General features: G+C 43.2%; 1 protein-coding gene across 5 annotated transcripts in view; it reads right to left on the bottom strand.

The window, feature by feature from the left end:
* The window catches only part of ARHGAP15 (Rho GTPase activating protein 15), a 456,797-nt gene that overhangs the window by 370,919 nt on the left and 70,765 nt on the right, over nt 1-15,113 (bottom strand). For 4 of the 5 annotated variants that reach the window (XM_073305398.1, XM_073305399.1, XM_073305400.1 and 1 more), the window contains 3 exons: nt 13,741-13,802; nt 10,911-10,949; nt 6,615-6,702 (listed from right to left, as the gene is read on the bottom strand). In XM_073305398.1, the coding sequence (XP_073161499.1) occupies nt 6,615-6,702; nt 10,911-10,949; nt 13,741-13,802 (189 nt within the window). The remainder of the gene's footprint in view (nt 1-6,614; nt 6,703-10,910; nt 10,950-13,740; nt 13,803-15,113) is intronic. The other variant, XM_073305401.1, reaches the window with a different exon arrangement.

The following is a 15,113-nucleotide window of genomic DNA, read 5'->3' as shown; positions in this document are numbered from 1 at the left end:
TTGTCTCCCCCAAGGTCCTCTAGTTCCCAGCCCCCACAACAGGGCTGGGCCCCAGACAGTTGTGGCCAGGCTTTAGCCTAGGCTTATGGAGGCTGCAGCTGCCAGCAATTAAACACCAGTTATAGGCGGCTGGCTTCAGCCTGCAAAAGGCTCAGGCAGCCAGCAAAGCAACAGTCTATAAGGGAGCTGGTAAGGGAAACTCCTTCTTCAGGGCGGGAGCTTCTCTGCACAGTGTAGGGACTCAGCCACCCCAGGGTGGGAGGGGGCAGGGGGACGCCCATCCTACTCCACCGTGTCCCAGCCCAGGGCCCTAGCAGAGGCAGGATTGACTGCCCCTGCTTTGGTGGTGATCCAGCCGCAACACACCAACTGAACCACAGCTGGCTGCTCCGTGGCTGCCCCATGCCATATCCTGCCTCCCTGGGGTTTGGTACCTCTCGCTTCCACGGCTTGTCAGGCTCCTCGGGGTACACTCTTCATCGGGCCACTCCACATTGGGGTCTCCCACTTCTGCAGCTATCGGATAGCCAGGGGTAGGTTCCCCTCCTGGGCATAGCAGTATGGCAGAAGCGTCCTTCTCCTCCCGGGATTCCACCCCAGTTGGGCTGCAGGGCCTTCCTCTTATACTTCTGGCCCTGCCCTGGCACTTCCGGTGAGGGGGGTGGGGCAGGATATGCTCCGCCCACCAAGGGAAGTGTAGTGGACCCTCGCTCTCCCGCTCAGAGGGAGGCCACTTGGTCTCACTACAGTCATCCAGAGGGGACAGCACAATTGGGGCAACTGCTTCATTCGGAGATGAGGAAGATAGTGTTACAGGTACTGGTGGAACCACCAGATCCAGCTCATATTTTTCCTATTCTATAGGGTCAGGAGTAAGCTTTGGTTACTGTCTTAGAGGGGAGGGGTGGAATGATTCCATGTTAGATAGCACTGACCCTGGGAATCATATGTATGGGTCCCATGGGCCCCAGTAGGGCCAGTAGAAGTGTTTGAAGTTGGGTTGCGGAGGTCCCCAAGGCATGGGTACAGTTGGTCCCAAGGGGACATTCTGGGTACAGGTTGGTTTCAGGAGGTTCTCAATGTCCTGTCTGGATGGATCTCTCTTGGAAGAGGTGATGACAGTTCCTCCAGTAGCTCTGAGTCTCCTGATGACAAAAAAAAAGACTAGATCCGGTTCAATTGGCAGTGCTAATATCTCAGTGGGAAAAAAGTTGCAGCTAGACAGGATGGAAGAGACTTTTCCTGTAGTCCTTTGACCCCTCCAGGGGATACATCACCCTGGTAAGGGATGGTCCTGTCAACAGAGGAGATTGCAGACCTGGGGGAACAAAATATGTCCTCTGATGGAGCAAAGATGTATTTCTTTATTCTCCCTGGAGTGCTCAGGGTTCTGCCTGCCCATACTGTGACGGAGAGACTGCCGAGACTCATCAAGCCCTCGGATCGCTACCCCTTCCTGCTTCTCCACGTGGGCACCAATGATACTGCCAAGAATGACCTTGAGCGGATCACTGCGGACTATGTGGCTCTAGGAAGAAGAATAAAGGAGTTGGAGGCGCAAGTGGTGTTCTCGTCCATCCTCCCCGTGGAAGGAAAAGGCCTAGGTAGGGAGCGTCGAATCGTGGAAGTCAACGAATGGCTACGCAGATGGTGTCGGAGAGAAGGCTTTGGTTTCTTTGACCATGGGATGGTGTTCCATGAAGGAGGAGTGCTGGGTAGAGACGGGCTCCATCTTACGAAGAGAGGGAAGAGCATCTTTGCCAGCAGGCTGGCTAACCTAGTGAGGAGGGCTTTAAACTAGGTTCACCGGGGGAAGGAGACCAAAGCCCTGAGGTAAGTGGGAAAGCGGGATACCGGGAGGAAGCACAGGCAGGAATGTCTGTGAGGGGAGGGCTCCTGCCTCATACTGGCAATGAGGGGCGATCAACAGGTTATCTCAAGTGCTTATATACAAATGCACAAAGCCTTGGAAACAAGCAGGGAGAACTGGAGGTCCTGGTGATGTCAAGGAACTATGACGTGATCGGAATAACAGAGACTTGGTGGGATAACTCATATGACTGGAGTACTGTCATGGATGGTTATAAACTGTTCAGGAAGGACAGGCAGGGCAGAAAAGGTGGGGGAGTAGCACTGTATGTAAGGGAGCAGTATGACTGCTCAGAGCTCCGGTACGAAACTGCAGAAAAACCTGAGTGTCTCTGGATTAAGTTTAGAAGTGTGTGCAACAAGAGTGATGTAGTGGTGGGAGTCTGCTATAGACCACCGGACCAGGGGGATGAGGTGGATGAGGCTTTCTTCCGGCAGCTCACGGAAGCTACTAGATCGCATGCCCTGATTCTCATGGGTGACTTTAATTTTCCTGATATCTGCTGGGAGAGCAATACAGCGGTGCATAGACAATCCAGGAAATTTTTGGAAAGCGTAGGGGACAATTTCCTGGCGCAAGTGCTAGAGGAGCCAACTAGGGGGGGTGCTTTTCTTGACCTGCTGCTCACAAACCGGGTAGAATTAGTGGGGGAAGCAAAAGTGGATGGGAATCTGGGAGGCAGTGACCATGAGTTGGTTGAGTTCAGGATCCTGACGCAGGGAACAAAGGTAAGCAGCAGGATACGGACCCTGGACTTCAGGAAAGCAGACTTCGACTCCCTCAGGGAACGGATGGCCAGGATCCCCTGGGGGACTAACTTGAAGGGGAAAGGAGTCCAGGAGAGCTGGCTGTATTTCAAGGAATCCCTGTTGAGGTTACAGGGACAAACCATCCCGATGAGTCGAAAGAATAGTAAATATGGCAGGCGACCAACTTGGCTTAATGGTGAAATCCTAGCGGATCTTAAACATAAAAAAGAAGCTTACAAGAAGTGGAAGGTTGGACATATGACCAGGGAAGAGTATAAAAATATTGCTCGGGCATGTAGGAATGTTATCAGGAGGGCCAAATCGCACCTGGAGCTGCAGCTAGCCAGAGATGTCAAGAGTAACAAGAAGGGTTTCTTCAGGTATGTTGGCAACAAGAAGAAAGCCAAGGAATGTGTGGGCCCCTTATTGAATGAGGGAGGCAACCTAGTGACAGAGGATGTGGAAAAAGCTAATGTACTCAATGCTTTTTTTGCCTCTGTTTTCACTAACAAGGTCAGCTCCCAGACTGCTGCGCTGGGCATCACAAAATGCGGAAGAGATGGCCAGCCCTCTGTGGAGATAGAGGCGGTTAGGGACTATTTAGAAAAGCTGGACGTGCACAAGTCCATGGGGCCGGACGAGTTGCATCCGAGAGTGCTGAAGGAATTGGCGGCTGTGATTGCAGAGCCACTGGCCATTATCTTTGAAAACTCGTGGCGAACCGGGGAAGTCCCGGATGACTGGAAAAAGGCTAATGTAGTGCCAATCTTTAAAAAAGGGAAGAAGGAAGATCCTGGGAACTACAGGCCAGTCAGCCTCACCTCAGTCCCTGGAAAAATCATGGAGCAGGTCCTCAAAGAATCAATCCTGAAGCACTTGCATGAGAGGAAAGTGATCAGGAACAGCCAGCATGGATTCACCAAGGGAAGGTCATGCCTGACTAATCTAATCGCCTTTTATGATGAGATTACTGGTTCTGTGGATGAAGGGAAAGCAGTGGATGTATTGTTTCTTGACTTTAGCAAAGCTTTTGACACGGTCTCCCATAGTATTCTTGTCAGCAAGTTAAGGAAGTATGGGCTGGATGAATGCACTATAAGGTGGGTAGAAAGCTGGCTAAATTGTCGGGCTCAACGGGTAGTGATCAATGGCTCCATGTCTAGCTGGCAGCCGGTATCAAGTGGAGTGCCCCAAGGGTCGGTCCTGGGGCCGGTTTTATTCAATATCTTCATAAATGATCTGGAAGATGGTGTGGATTGCACTCTCAGCAAATTTGCGGATGATACTAAACTGGGAGGAGTGGTAGATACGCTGGAGGGGAGGGATAGGATACAGAAGGACCTAGACCAATTGGAAGATTGGGCCAAAAGGAATCTGATGAGGTTCAATAAGGATAAGTGCAGGGTCCTGCACTTAGGACGGAAGAACCCAATGCACAGCTACAGACTAGGGACCGAATGGCTAGGCAGCAGTTCTGCAGAAAAGGACCTAGGGGTGACAGTGGACGAGAAGCTGGATATGAGTCAGCAGTGTGCCCTTGTTGCCAAGAAGGCCAATGGCATTTTGGGATGTATAAGTAGGGACATTGCCAGCAGATCAAGGCACGTGATCGTTCCCCTCTATTCGACATTGGTGAGGCCTCATCTGGAGTACTGTGTCCAGTTTTGGGCCCCACACTTCAAGAAGGATGTGGATAAATTGGAGAGAGTCCAGCGAAGGGCAACAAAAATGATTAGGGGACTGGAACACATGAGTTATGAGGAGAGGCTGAGGGAGCTGGGATTGTTTAGCCTGCAGAAGAGAAGAATGAGGGGGGATTTGATAGCTGCTTTCAACTACCTGAAAGGGGGTTCCAAAGAGGATGGCTCTAGACTGTTCTCAATGGTAGCAGATGACAGAACGAGGAGTAATGGTCTCAAGTTGCAGTGGGGGAGGTTTAGATTGGATATTAGGAAAAACTTTTTCACTAAGAGGGTGGTGAAACACTGGAATGCGTTACCTAGGGAGGTGGTAGAATCTCCTTCCTTAGAGGTTTTTAAGGTCAGGCTTGACAAAGCCCTGGCTGGGATGATTTAACTGGGAATTGGTCCTGCTTTGAGCAGGGGGTTGGACTAGATGACCTTCTGGGGTCCCTTCCAACCCTGATATTCTATGATTCTATGATTCTATGATTCTATGATTCTATACTGACAGACCCAATATAAGGAGGCTCTGGGTTAGCAGGTCCACAGGAGGTTGTGGTGGCACCATCAGAAGCTGAGGTTCCCAACGGGTCTCTTCACAAGAACTGGTGGCTTTTGATCTTTAAACCTGGATTTACCTTAGGTGCTCTATTATTTATTTTATATGAAGTTATTTTAGGAGAATGTATTGCCTGTGAAAGGTTTCAAGCTGACAGCCACTATCTGGTCAAGCACAGAGAGTTGTAACTGTAACACGGAGGGATGATCTGCAGGTGTGAGACAGCTGCCCATTTAGTCTTTGACCACTCTGTTGAGACTCCTATGAAAGGTAACAATTGGTGCCAGTTGTGGGATTGATGTGGGCAGTTATCCAATAGGTGCATCTCTGAGATACCAGCCCAAAAACACATGCTAACAGAATACATTTTTAAAGCAGATCATTTTAATTAAGCCAATATAATTTTCTAGCCTATAATTCAACATAATCCTATACACAGAATTCCAAATCAATTTTAATTTATGCATAATGTTTGTCTGCATAGCTTCTGAAACATGACATCATCCAGCCATTTCAGTATAAAAAGAGCCAGTGTCCCCATTTCTTTTTTACTATTTTTTTTTAACAAACAACCCTTTGCACATGGGAGCAAGGAGGGCCAGGGAATGATAACCTTTTAGACAAGAGGTTATGGCAAACAATAGTGGTGATTTAAGAGCATAGAACTAAAACACTTTTCATCACCTGCAACATATAAATTAGTTTATTGTTTGTGACTCCTGCCAAAGAATGCACCTTCTTGGCCACCCATCACTTCAATAAGCTATGGCAGGTTTGATCAAGCCTTGGGAACCTTTCACAACAGGGCTCTGTCAAACCATTCCTGTTCTGTCCACAGTGTCATACACTTACTGACTTCTCTTTCTGGAGCCCATACAAAGGTTTGTAGGCTCAGACTCCACACTAACTAGCACTGAAGGGATACATGCCACTATTGCTTGTGCAATGTAACTGTCACATCTCTGAAAACTAAGATCAGTGGCCTCTCCTTGGGGCACAATAAAAAGGTACGCCAAATTTCACTTTGTAGTAACTACAGCTTCAGAAATTGCATTAACTGTATTAGAAGGAGTCATAAGAAATGTCTGTAAGGTTAGCTGGATATGGTAGGTGTCACATCTATACTAAGATGAAAAATCACTTTGCTAACTTACAGTGTTTTTCCCTGTGGTAACACCCTTTATTAAGGTGCCATTTATAAATAGTTAATTATTATTTATTAATGCATAAGCCACTTTATAGCATGCTGGATAACAACTGAAATTCATGTATTAAAGATGCACACACTTGGTTTAATACAATTTACGTCTTATAATATCCTTTGAAACAGATTCTCATCGCATCATCTGTTAAGCATTTATTACTAATGCATTTTATAACATGCTTTATAATACATTATTTGAGGAAGTAGCTGCATTTAGTGATCATTTCATAAATAAGAATAAAGCATTTGTAAATGGCACCTTAATTTAAAGTGTTACCTTCACATTACTGGATAGTCATTCACCATCCATCTCACTTTGCAATTATTCTCAAAATGCACCTCTTAATAAAAGACACATTAAGTTGTATTCCTTCCCCCACCCTCAACCTGATTAAAAGTTTGAGTTGTTTTCTTACAGCTGTTCTCAGATGTCTTATGGTTGGCTACTTAGTTTGATTGCATTTATTTATTTATTTTGATGATGCCAAACTTTCTATTTAGTAACATCATTTCTGAAAAGATGAGCATAATAAGATAGATAACTGCATACCAGATTGGCCAGTGCTGGCTGTTTGGATTCTTTGTAGAATTCTATTTTCCCACCAACAAGAACAATCCAAGAAGTAGACCAGTTTTTCCTTAAAAAAAAATAAAATAAAATAAAAATTAATGGATCAAGTAAGCATGAGCTATTTTGGTTGAGGAAGATGACCTGGGTTCCAATCCTTTTTTCAGAAATGAAAATGGTCCAAATTCACACTCTGTGTCAACAAATGCACTTTTGTTGATGTTAATGGAGTTGCACCTGTTCACACCATTTGTTCTGCATTTGGCCCGATTGGCTTGATGGGCCAATTCCCTGAATTCACATTTAAAGCCCAGCTTGCTCCTATCCATCAAACCACTTAAGCACATGCACAACTTTAACCAAATGAAGAGTCCAATTGAAATCAATGGCACTATTCACATGCTTGAAGTTCACATGTGCTTAAATATTTTACTGCATCAGAGTCCGCATGATCGGCCACCATTTGGAGATTGATATTTTAGATAGGCCCAGGACAGAATAGAAAAGTTGTCATAATGTCAGTGTGAGGTATACGGAGCTGTGCACAGGACCTATACTTAAAGATCAATAAATTTTCTCCCTGTCCATAATAAAAAAAAAATAGAATCAAACAAGAGAGGTTTCCAGAAGATCAGGATACACAGTAGTAGTATTTTATGTAAGTTACAAGAAAGTGTGACGACATATAGAAGTTCTTCATTTGTCAAACACAAATAGCAACAACTTCTGTGGAGAGGTATAGAAGGGACAAAAACATTCTTTCAAGGTTGTTAGCAGCACACTGGAGAAAACCACAAAAACAGCTAATTACAAACCATACAGTAGATTATAATATTCATCACTCTGATGGACGCTTGTTCAAAAGCATTGCACTATCATTACTTAATTAACAGAACTAGTCTCACAGAAAAAATATATTTGCAAATAAAAAATTTAAGTTTGATTCTCTGTGATTTAGGGGGTCATATTGTCATCCCCAAGAATTTAGACACACCACAGACAAAAATACTGCAAATCCTAAAAGTGTTGCAAATTTTAGCAGAAACCATTATTCATTCCAAAATGTGTACTAAAAGTGATAATTAATTTCAATTCACTATTGATTACTCTCCTATTTAATATATTTCAGTCATTCTATCAAGGAGCAGAAATAATACCTTGGGTGAAATCTTGGCCCCACTGAAATCAAAGACAAAACTCTCACTGACATTAATGTGCCCAAAACTCTCAGGCATATTAGTGACCACCCAGCCTATATAAATAATGAGCAGCAAAACCAAATATCTGAATAAACAATTCATGAACAACCCAGAAGTTGAAAATTATTCACCGAGTTTATTTGGTGAATATTTACTAAAAGCAAACACATTTGAAGAAAATGTGGATCCATTTGTGAAGACTTGATAACCAAAAAAAAAAAAAAAAAAAAAAAAGGCTAAAGGTGGGATTTTCCAAAGTACCTAAGTAACACAGGAGCATAGGTGCCACTGAAAGTCAATAGAACTTATGTGTCTAAGTGATTTAGGAGCCTCCCTCTCAAATTCCCAATGAATAACTGAGCCAGATCCTCAGCTGATATAAACTATGCTGATTCACAATAGCTGAAAATATGGACCATTATTTGCAATAAACTTATCAACAAGCTCTGCTAACTAATCAACACAGTATCCTTATAATGTAGTATTGTAACTATCTGTTATTATCCGGTATGACAAAATTCCTCCTCTACCTTGGTGGGTCTTGCACTTATTGGCAGATTTGCTCGCCTTGGAGCTTCACGGCAGCCCTCAGCTTGGCCGTTTTTCTGAACCCACAGTCCAGGTCAACTCCTCCTGTGTCTGACCAGGAGTTGGGAGGATTTAGGGGGAACCCGGGCCCACCCTCTACTCTGGGTTCCAACCCAGGGCCCTGTGGAATGCAGCTGTCTAGAGTGCCTCCTGGAACAGCTGTGAGGCAGCTACAACTCCCTGGGCTACTTCCCCATGGCCTCCTCCCAACACCTTCTTTATCCTCACCATCGGACCTTCCTCCTGGTCTCTGATAATGTTTGTACTCTTCAGTCCTCAACAGTCTGCGTTCTCACTCTCAGCTCCTAGTGCCTCTTGCTCCCAGCTCCTCACACGTGCACCACAAACTGAAGTGAGCTCCTTTTTAAACCCAGGTGCCCTGATTGGCCTGCCTTAATTGATTCTAACAGCTTCTTGATTGGCTGCAGGTGTTCTAATTAGCCTGTCTGTCTTGTCTCCAGAAGGTTCCTGATTGTTCTGGAACCTTCCCTGTTACCTTACCCAGGGAAAAGGAACCTACTTAACCTGGGGCTAATATATCTGACTTCTGTTACTCTCCTGAAGCCATCTGGCCCAACCCTGTCACAATGGGTTTCAAAAATGGCTAGCAATAAAAACCAAGGGGAAAGGTTCTCCAACCAAACCTTACCTCCAGCTCCTAATTTATGGAAGGATCTTCAGTGAGAGTGTCCTTTCTACTGCCTCTTCTACCAGACCAGTGTGCAATGATCAATGATTTTGGTTGAAGTCCCTAGTATTTTACATTCCCAGCTAGGAAATCTGAGGCAATACCGGGTGGGTTATTTGACCTATCCAGTGTCAATCCAGTATGTGTTTCATAATTAATCCACACATGAATTAGCAGTTGACCTCAAGTTGAAAGGACTTGCTGGACCTAGTCTACTCAGGCAGAGCTAGTGGAGAACTAAGATAGGGGCCAGTATGCAAGAGATTTGCATATATGTTTACCAGAGATCCCCTCTAGTAGACATATAACCAGACTTGCTCAAGAGTACATAAGTTGGCTTTATTTGACTCATCAACATAAAACCTGTGTTTTGGGTGTTGGGAATCACAAGAAAAAACATGTGAAATATTCACAATGATACTCAAAACCTACTACATTTCAAGTCTCCTTACAAACTCAGAACTCAGGTCAGATTAATCAGAAGGTTCCCTAAGATTTGCAACCTTTCCTGTTAACTTGGGCCCAGCTTCAAGAGAACCTGGAGCTATTTACAATTTTGCACTGAAGATGTGAAATTTGCTTTTGCACCAAGCCACGTAAGACTGTTGTTTTGACTGAGCATATGTCTACTCTGCAATCACAGAGTGGGATTGCAGCTTGTGTAGTCCTACTGGAGCTAGCTTTAATCTAGCTAGCTCAGGTACTGTATCAGCAAGGCCAAGGCAGCACAGGCTTCAAGGTGGGCTGCATAAGCCCATCCACAACCCTGGGTAATTACCAGCAGGGCTAGCCCACACCGAAGTCTGTGCTGCTGCAGAGTCACTGCTCTGTTATCCAAGCTAGCTAGATTAAAGCTAGCTCAGGTATGTCTACATGAGCATCAGTCTGACTCTGTGATTGAAGTCCAGACGCACCCTGCGTTTCACTTTGAGTTTTAGAGTTCATGTCAGCCTGAAATCCAGGGTGCAGATAAAGGGTGTGGAAGGAAAATAGAGGAAAACTGAAGAATAATTTTGAAGGCTCCCTTGAGAAGTGAAAGAACTGAGCTTCACAAGAGCTGTTATTGGAGGTATGTTCCTGATGATGCATGTCTGCAGTTAGCTAACAACCACTGCATCTATATATTGCATGTAAGCATGGATTGTTAGTGTTATGGAATACTGAGGTGTTATAGTACAAGACCATGTCTCAGATAAGGTCATTTCAAAGCATTCTGCATCAAGACTTCAGTGCCATGTGGCAACGAGCAGTGTTAATGAACTTTGAATTCTCTTTTTTAGGGGTTGGTTCAACCCCTCATGACATATGAAGATTCAGAGTGCTCTCGCAGGATACTGTGTAACAGAAGCAGACTTGACAAGACAATGACTATATCATATTTAAGTATGGCTTCAGGACAAGATAGGTTTTTTCCCTAGTATTCTCCCTAAATTCAAAATTATCTTTAAATCAAAACTTAATGGTTTCTACTTATTTACCTTTAATTTTTAGTTCACAAAAGCAGTCTTTGTTTATGAAGTGCTTAAACAGACCTTAATAAGGTCAAATATTGTTTGGGGGGGGGGGGGTTAACTGGTTTTTTTACAGTTGGACATTCATATATAGAATTTCACTAGACATGTAAAAGTGTGGGCAAGGTTTTCAAGCCCTTTGGGTAAGTCAATTCAGCAGTGACTGTACTCTTTTCCAGATGCATATTCCATAGCTTTGAAAAATTCACTCCCAGTGAATGAGCAGTAAGGGCTAAATAAAGAGAGGGAGAAGATGGATAAAGTATACATAGAACAAAAAAAAAGAAGGTACCTTTGTCTGTTTTTCATCCACAAAGAGAGACAGATAGCCCTAAATAGCAGTATGCAGAAAGATCCAAAATGAAAACCAGAAAGTACATTGTATAAAATCATCTTTTTGAATCAATAGAATTGTTTTATATAAAAGTTAAAAAAATGGTGGCAGAGTCATCAAAGTGTGAAATCTGACATCTTCATATTGTAAAATGAAGCAATACACTCAATGCATCAGCTTTACAGCAGTTGCAGTATTTGCATTCTATCAAATGGACACCTGATGGCAGCACATTATAACAACAACACTGTTCACAATTGCTCTGTCTCTTAATACAGTAGTGTTTTTAAAATCTGAATGGACAATACCATGTTTATAAATGCAATAATAATATTTTGAATTTTCCATGTGTAGCCATATGAGTTGGAAACAAACATATTCTGCATGCTTCTCTGTTCTGAATACTACATGGTATTAACATATGCAAAGCCCCACTTCTTACTCATATATACCCTTTGTTTAAGTAATGTTAAATGCCTGATAGAAAATCGCAAAAAAGAAAATTATTTCAAAGTTTCAGCTGATACTCCTTTGTACTTAGGTCATCAACATAGAATGAGACCTTGAGGCCTACTCAACTCATCACTAATACTGAAATGAATGCATTCTTCCAATCCAAGATTGCCTGGAAACTATGCTGCTTCTTCTCAAACTAGGATCTGGCCACAGTGAACCATGTGTTTGTCACCTCCAGACTGGACTATTGTAATACCATATCTGGTGTTGAAAGGAGAAAAAACACAACAAGTCCAGTGTGACAGGGTCAGGCCAGATGGCTACAGGAGAGTTGTAGAAGGCAGATATATTAGCTCCAGGCTAAGTAGGTCCCTTTTCCCTGGGTAAGGTAACAGGGAAGGTTCCAGAACAATCAGGAACCTTCTGGAGACAAGATAGACAGGCTGATTAGAACACCTGCAGCCAATCAAGAAGCTGCTAGAATCAAGGAAGGCAGGCTAATCAGGGCACCTGGGTTTTAAACAGGAGCTCACTTCAGTTTATGGTGTGCATGTAAGGAGCTGGAAGCAAGAGGCACTAGGATCTGAGAGTGAGAACGCGGACTGTTGGAGGACTGAGGTGTACAAGCATTATCAGAGACCAGGAGGAAGTTCCTGTGGTGAGGATAAAGAAGGTGTTGGGAGGAGGCCATGGGGAAGTAGCCCAGAGCATTATAGCTGTCACACAGCTGTTCCAGGAGGCACTCTAGACAGCTGCATTCCACGGGGCCCTGGGCTGGAACCCGGAGTAGAGGGTGGGCCCGGGTTCCCCCTAAATCCTCCCAACTCCTGGTCAGACACAGGAGGAGTCGACCTGGACTGTGAATTCAGAAAAACGGCCAAGCTGAGGGCTGCCGTGAAGCTCCAAGGCGAGCATATCCACCAATAAGCGCAAGATCCACCAAGGTAGAGCAGGAACTTTGTCACACCAGTTATTAAAACAACAACCCCATCCTGAGCAATATCTACACTTTCCAGGGGCTCCTAGTTTGCTTTTGGTGTCAATTCAAGACTCTGGTTTTAATCCCTTAGCCCCTCTATCGGTTCGGTACTAGCGACATCACACCCCACCTCTTCATTCTCAACCCACCAAGACTGCCCACAGAACAATGTCTCTGACAAGCTTATAGGAAGGAGGTAAGGCATGCTCTATTGGGGAACCCCCCATGTGAAACAGCCACTGGAGAAGATGAGACTTAGCACAAGTTTCACCCTTTTTAGAGCTCATTACTGAGACTCTACATTTTGCAAAAGGCTTCTGTCAAAAAACAAAACCAAGGAGTGACAACAGAGAATGACAGAAAGACAGACATGTCAGTGGATTTACTCCATCTTTATACAGCTTTAAGGGAAAGCTCAATCAGACCTTCTGTTTACTTTTGAATATCTCTGTTTTGGTCGTTTCTGATCATTTCTGTATAGCAATTTGTTTTTTGGTTAAATTTACTTTGTATATAGGATTTTGCTACCAGAAAAAATATAATGCCTCAGAGACGATGAGGGGTCATACAACATGATCTTTGCAATGTATAAGGGCAAAAGAATATTTGCTTTCAAACACCCTGGGTCACTGACCCCAAAAGACCCACATGGTTTATTACTATGTAGAGAGTTAGGAACTTTAAAATGTAGATCTTTCTTCAGATAGAATGTTATAATATATCATATCAATTAGCTAGTAATCCTCAAGAAGGAAGAATGAATTGTTTCAGTTCTGCTGCCATTTAGGTACCTATAGAGAGAGGATTTTCCTCAGCTCTCAGTGTTTACCTAACTCTGCTCCCACTGAAATCAATAGTGAAACTCCCTTTGACTTCAACAGCAGCAGAGATAGGCCAGCTCTGACTGCTTTTAAAAGTCTTACCCTAGGTGCCTATATGGAGCAGCAATTATATGGGTGTCCAGATCACACCCCTGAAGTCCACACCAGCTGTGCCCAAACATTGTCCAGCTGAAAGCTGCATTATCTATTTGCCTGGAGCCCAAAGGCTGCACCTAATGTGCATAAAATAGAACAGAATTGCAGCTGTCCCCATTTTTAATATGGAAGCAGGGCTCATGGTCACATCATACAATATAGCCTGGCAGCTCATATCAACTATATTCTGAGAGCTGTAGCCTCAGCAAGCTACAACAACATATTAAACATGAGAGCACCCATGTGCAGAATAGTAAAACTGTGGATTGCATTTTGTTCATATGCCAGACATTGGCCACTTTTGATATTCATGATATGGCCCATATGACTTCTGGTTAAAATTTATATAATTGTCACAACATTAAGTGCACAATACCTTAACTTTTTGCCTCCATCTGCAATTTTAGCTTTTAGAAGATATCCTTCTTTTTCCACTACCTGCAAGAAAGAATATTTATATCATAACCCTATCTTTTATTAATATGAACCAATTTATTTAGTACATGCTACAAGACTCTGCATATAGGAACGTCTAGTGTTGTAGCACTTTATCACTTATTTTTATTTGAGTTATCTATGGTCAGTTCTTTTCAAGTGTTGGCAAATTATCTTTAATGTCAATCAAATATATAGTAATAAAACGGAAAAGAAACTCTGAACATTAAATCTGAAAAAAAAAAAAACCTGTTTAAGTGCAAGTAAAGTTTCTGGTTATACATGAAACATTGGTTAAAATGTATCATATTGGTTCACTAATGCATCTTCAGTGATATGAAACGTCTACAGGAGTTTTATGTTTGCTTATAAGGTATGTAGAAAATATATACTAAAATATATATAAGGTATGTAGAAAATATAGCTAGAGCTATAGCACCCTCTGCTGTGCAATTTTAGCTCTTATAAACTATCTAGGGTCAGATATATGAATGTCAGACCTCCAAAAGATTATCTAATGTAGATGGACCTCTATAGGTGCCACTTTTCCCTTTGAGTCAGTACTAAATCAAGACCCTTGTAAGGTGCAGAAAAGCATTATGATTTGAGTGGTGCTGTCTTTCTGATGTGATGTAATACAAAGGCCCTCACCTCTTGCAGCCATTAAAAGGTCACACTCAAATGGGAATTGTTTATGTTCATGCAAGGGCAGCATTTGTCCTTAAATTTACAATTGTACCAAAATGTTCTAGTGATATAACCTAAGGAAAGCACTCTGTAAGTAGCTCATCACTGCCACCACAATCTTGAGTTGGAATTACAGATGAAAACATCACAATTTATATGTATCTACAAAACTGGGTCAGAATATCCAGTGAGGCCAAATTGGCCAGAGCATAAATGTGTGTGTGTAGATGTGATTTAAACCTCACCTTTGTAGTTCCGCAATCCTGGTGCTGCTCTGTGAAAGCCAGTTCTTCCTGTGCAGTGTTAGAGCAGTCTAAGGACTGCTCTAAATTACACTAGGCTGCAACACTCAAAAGGGGCCAGAATTGCAGTTGAGGATTGGCAGAGCACAGGGGCATTCTGGCTCACTCCTTTCCTCAAATTCCCCCCCCCCCCCACACACACACAAACTCTCTCTCTCTTTTATTTGTTAAATCAGCAGCAAGGAAATTCAATAGTGTAAGGGTTCCTATGTCAGATCTATGGCACTATGTGATCATCCTTATACTTGGGAGATTGTAGGGTTGGTTTCACCAATTTTATGGCCAGATTATGATGGCAGTGCAACAAAAAGTAACCACACTTTAT

Source organism: Lepidochelys kempii, chromosome 11, assembly GCF_965140265.1.
Source record: "Lepidochelys kempii isolate rLepKem1 chromosome 11, rLepKem1.hap2, whole genome shotgun sequence".
NCBI lineage: Eukaryota > Metazoa > Chordata > Testudines > Cheloniidae > Lepidochelys > Lepidochelys kempii.
This window is presented reverse-complemented; position numbering and strand designations above follow the sequence as displayed.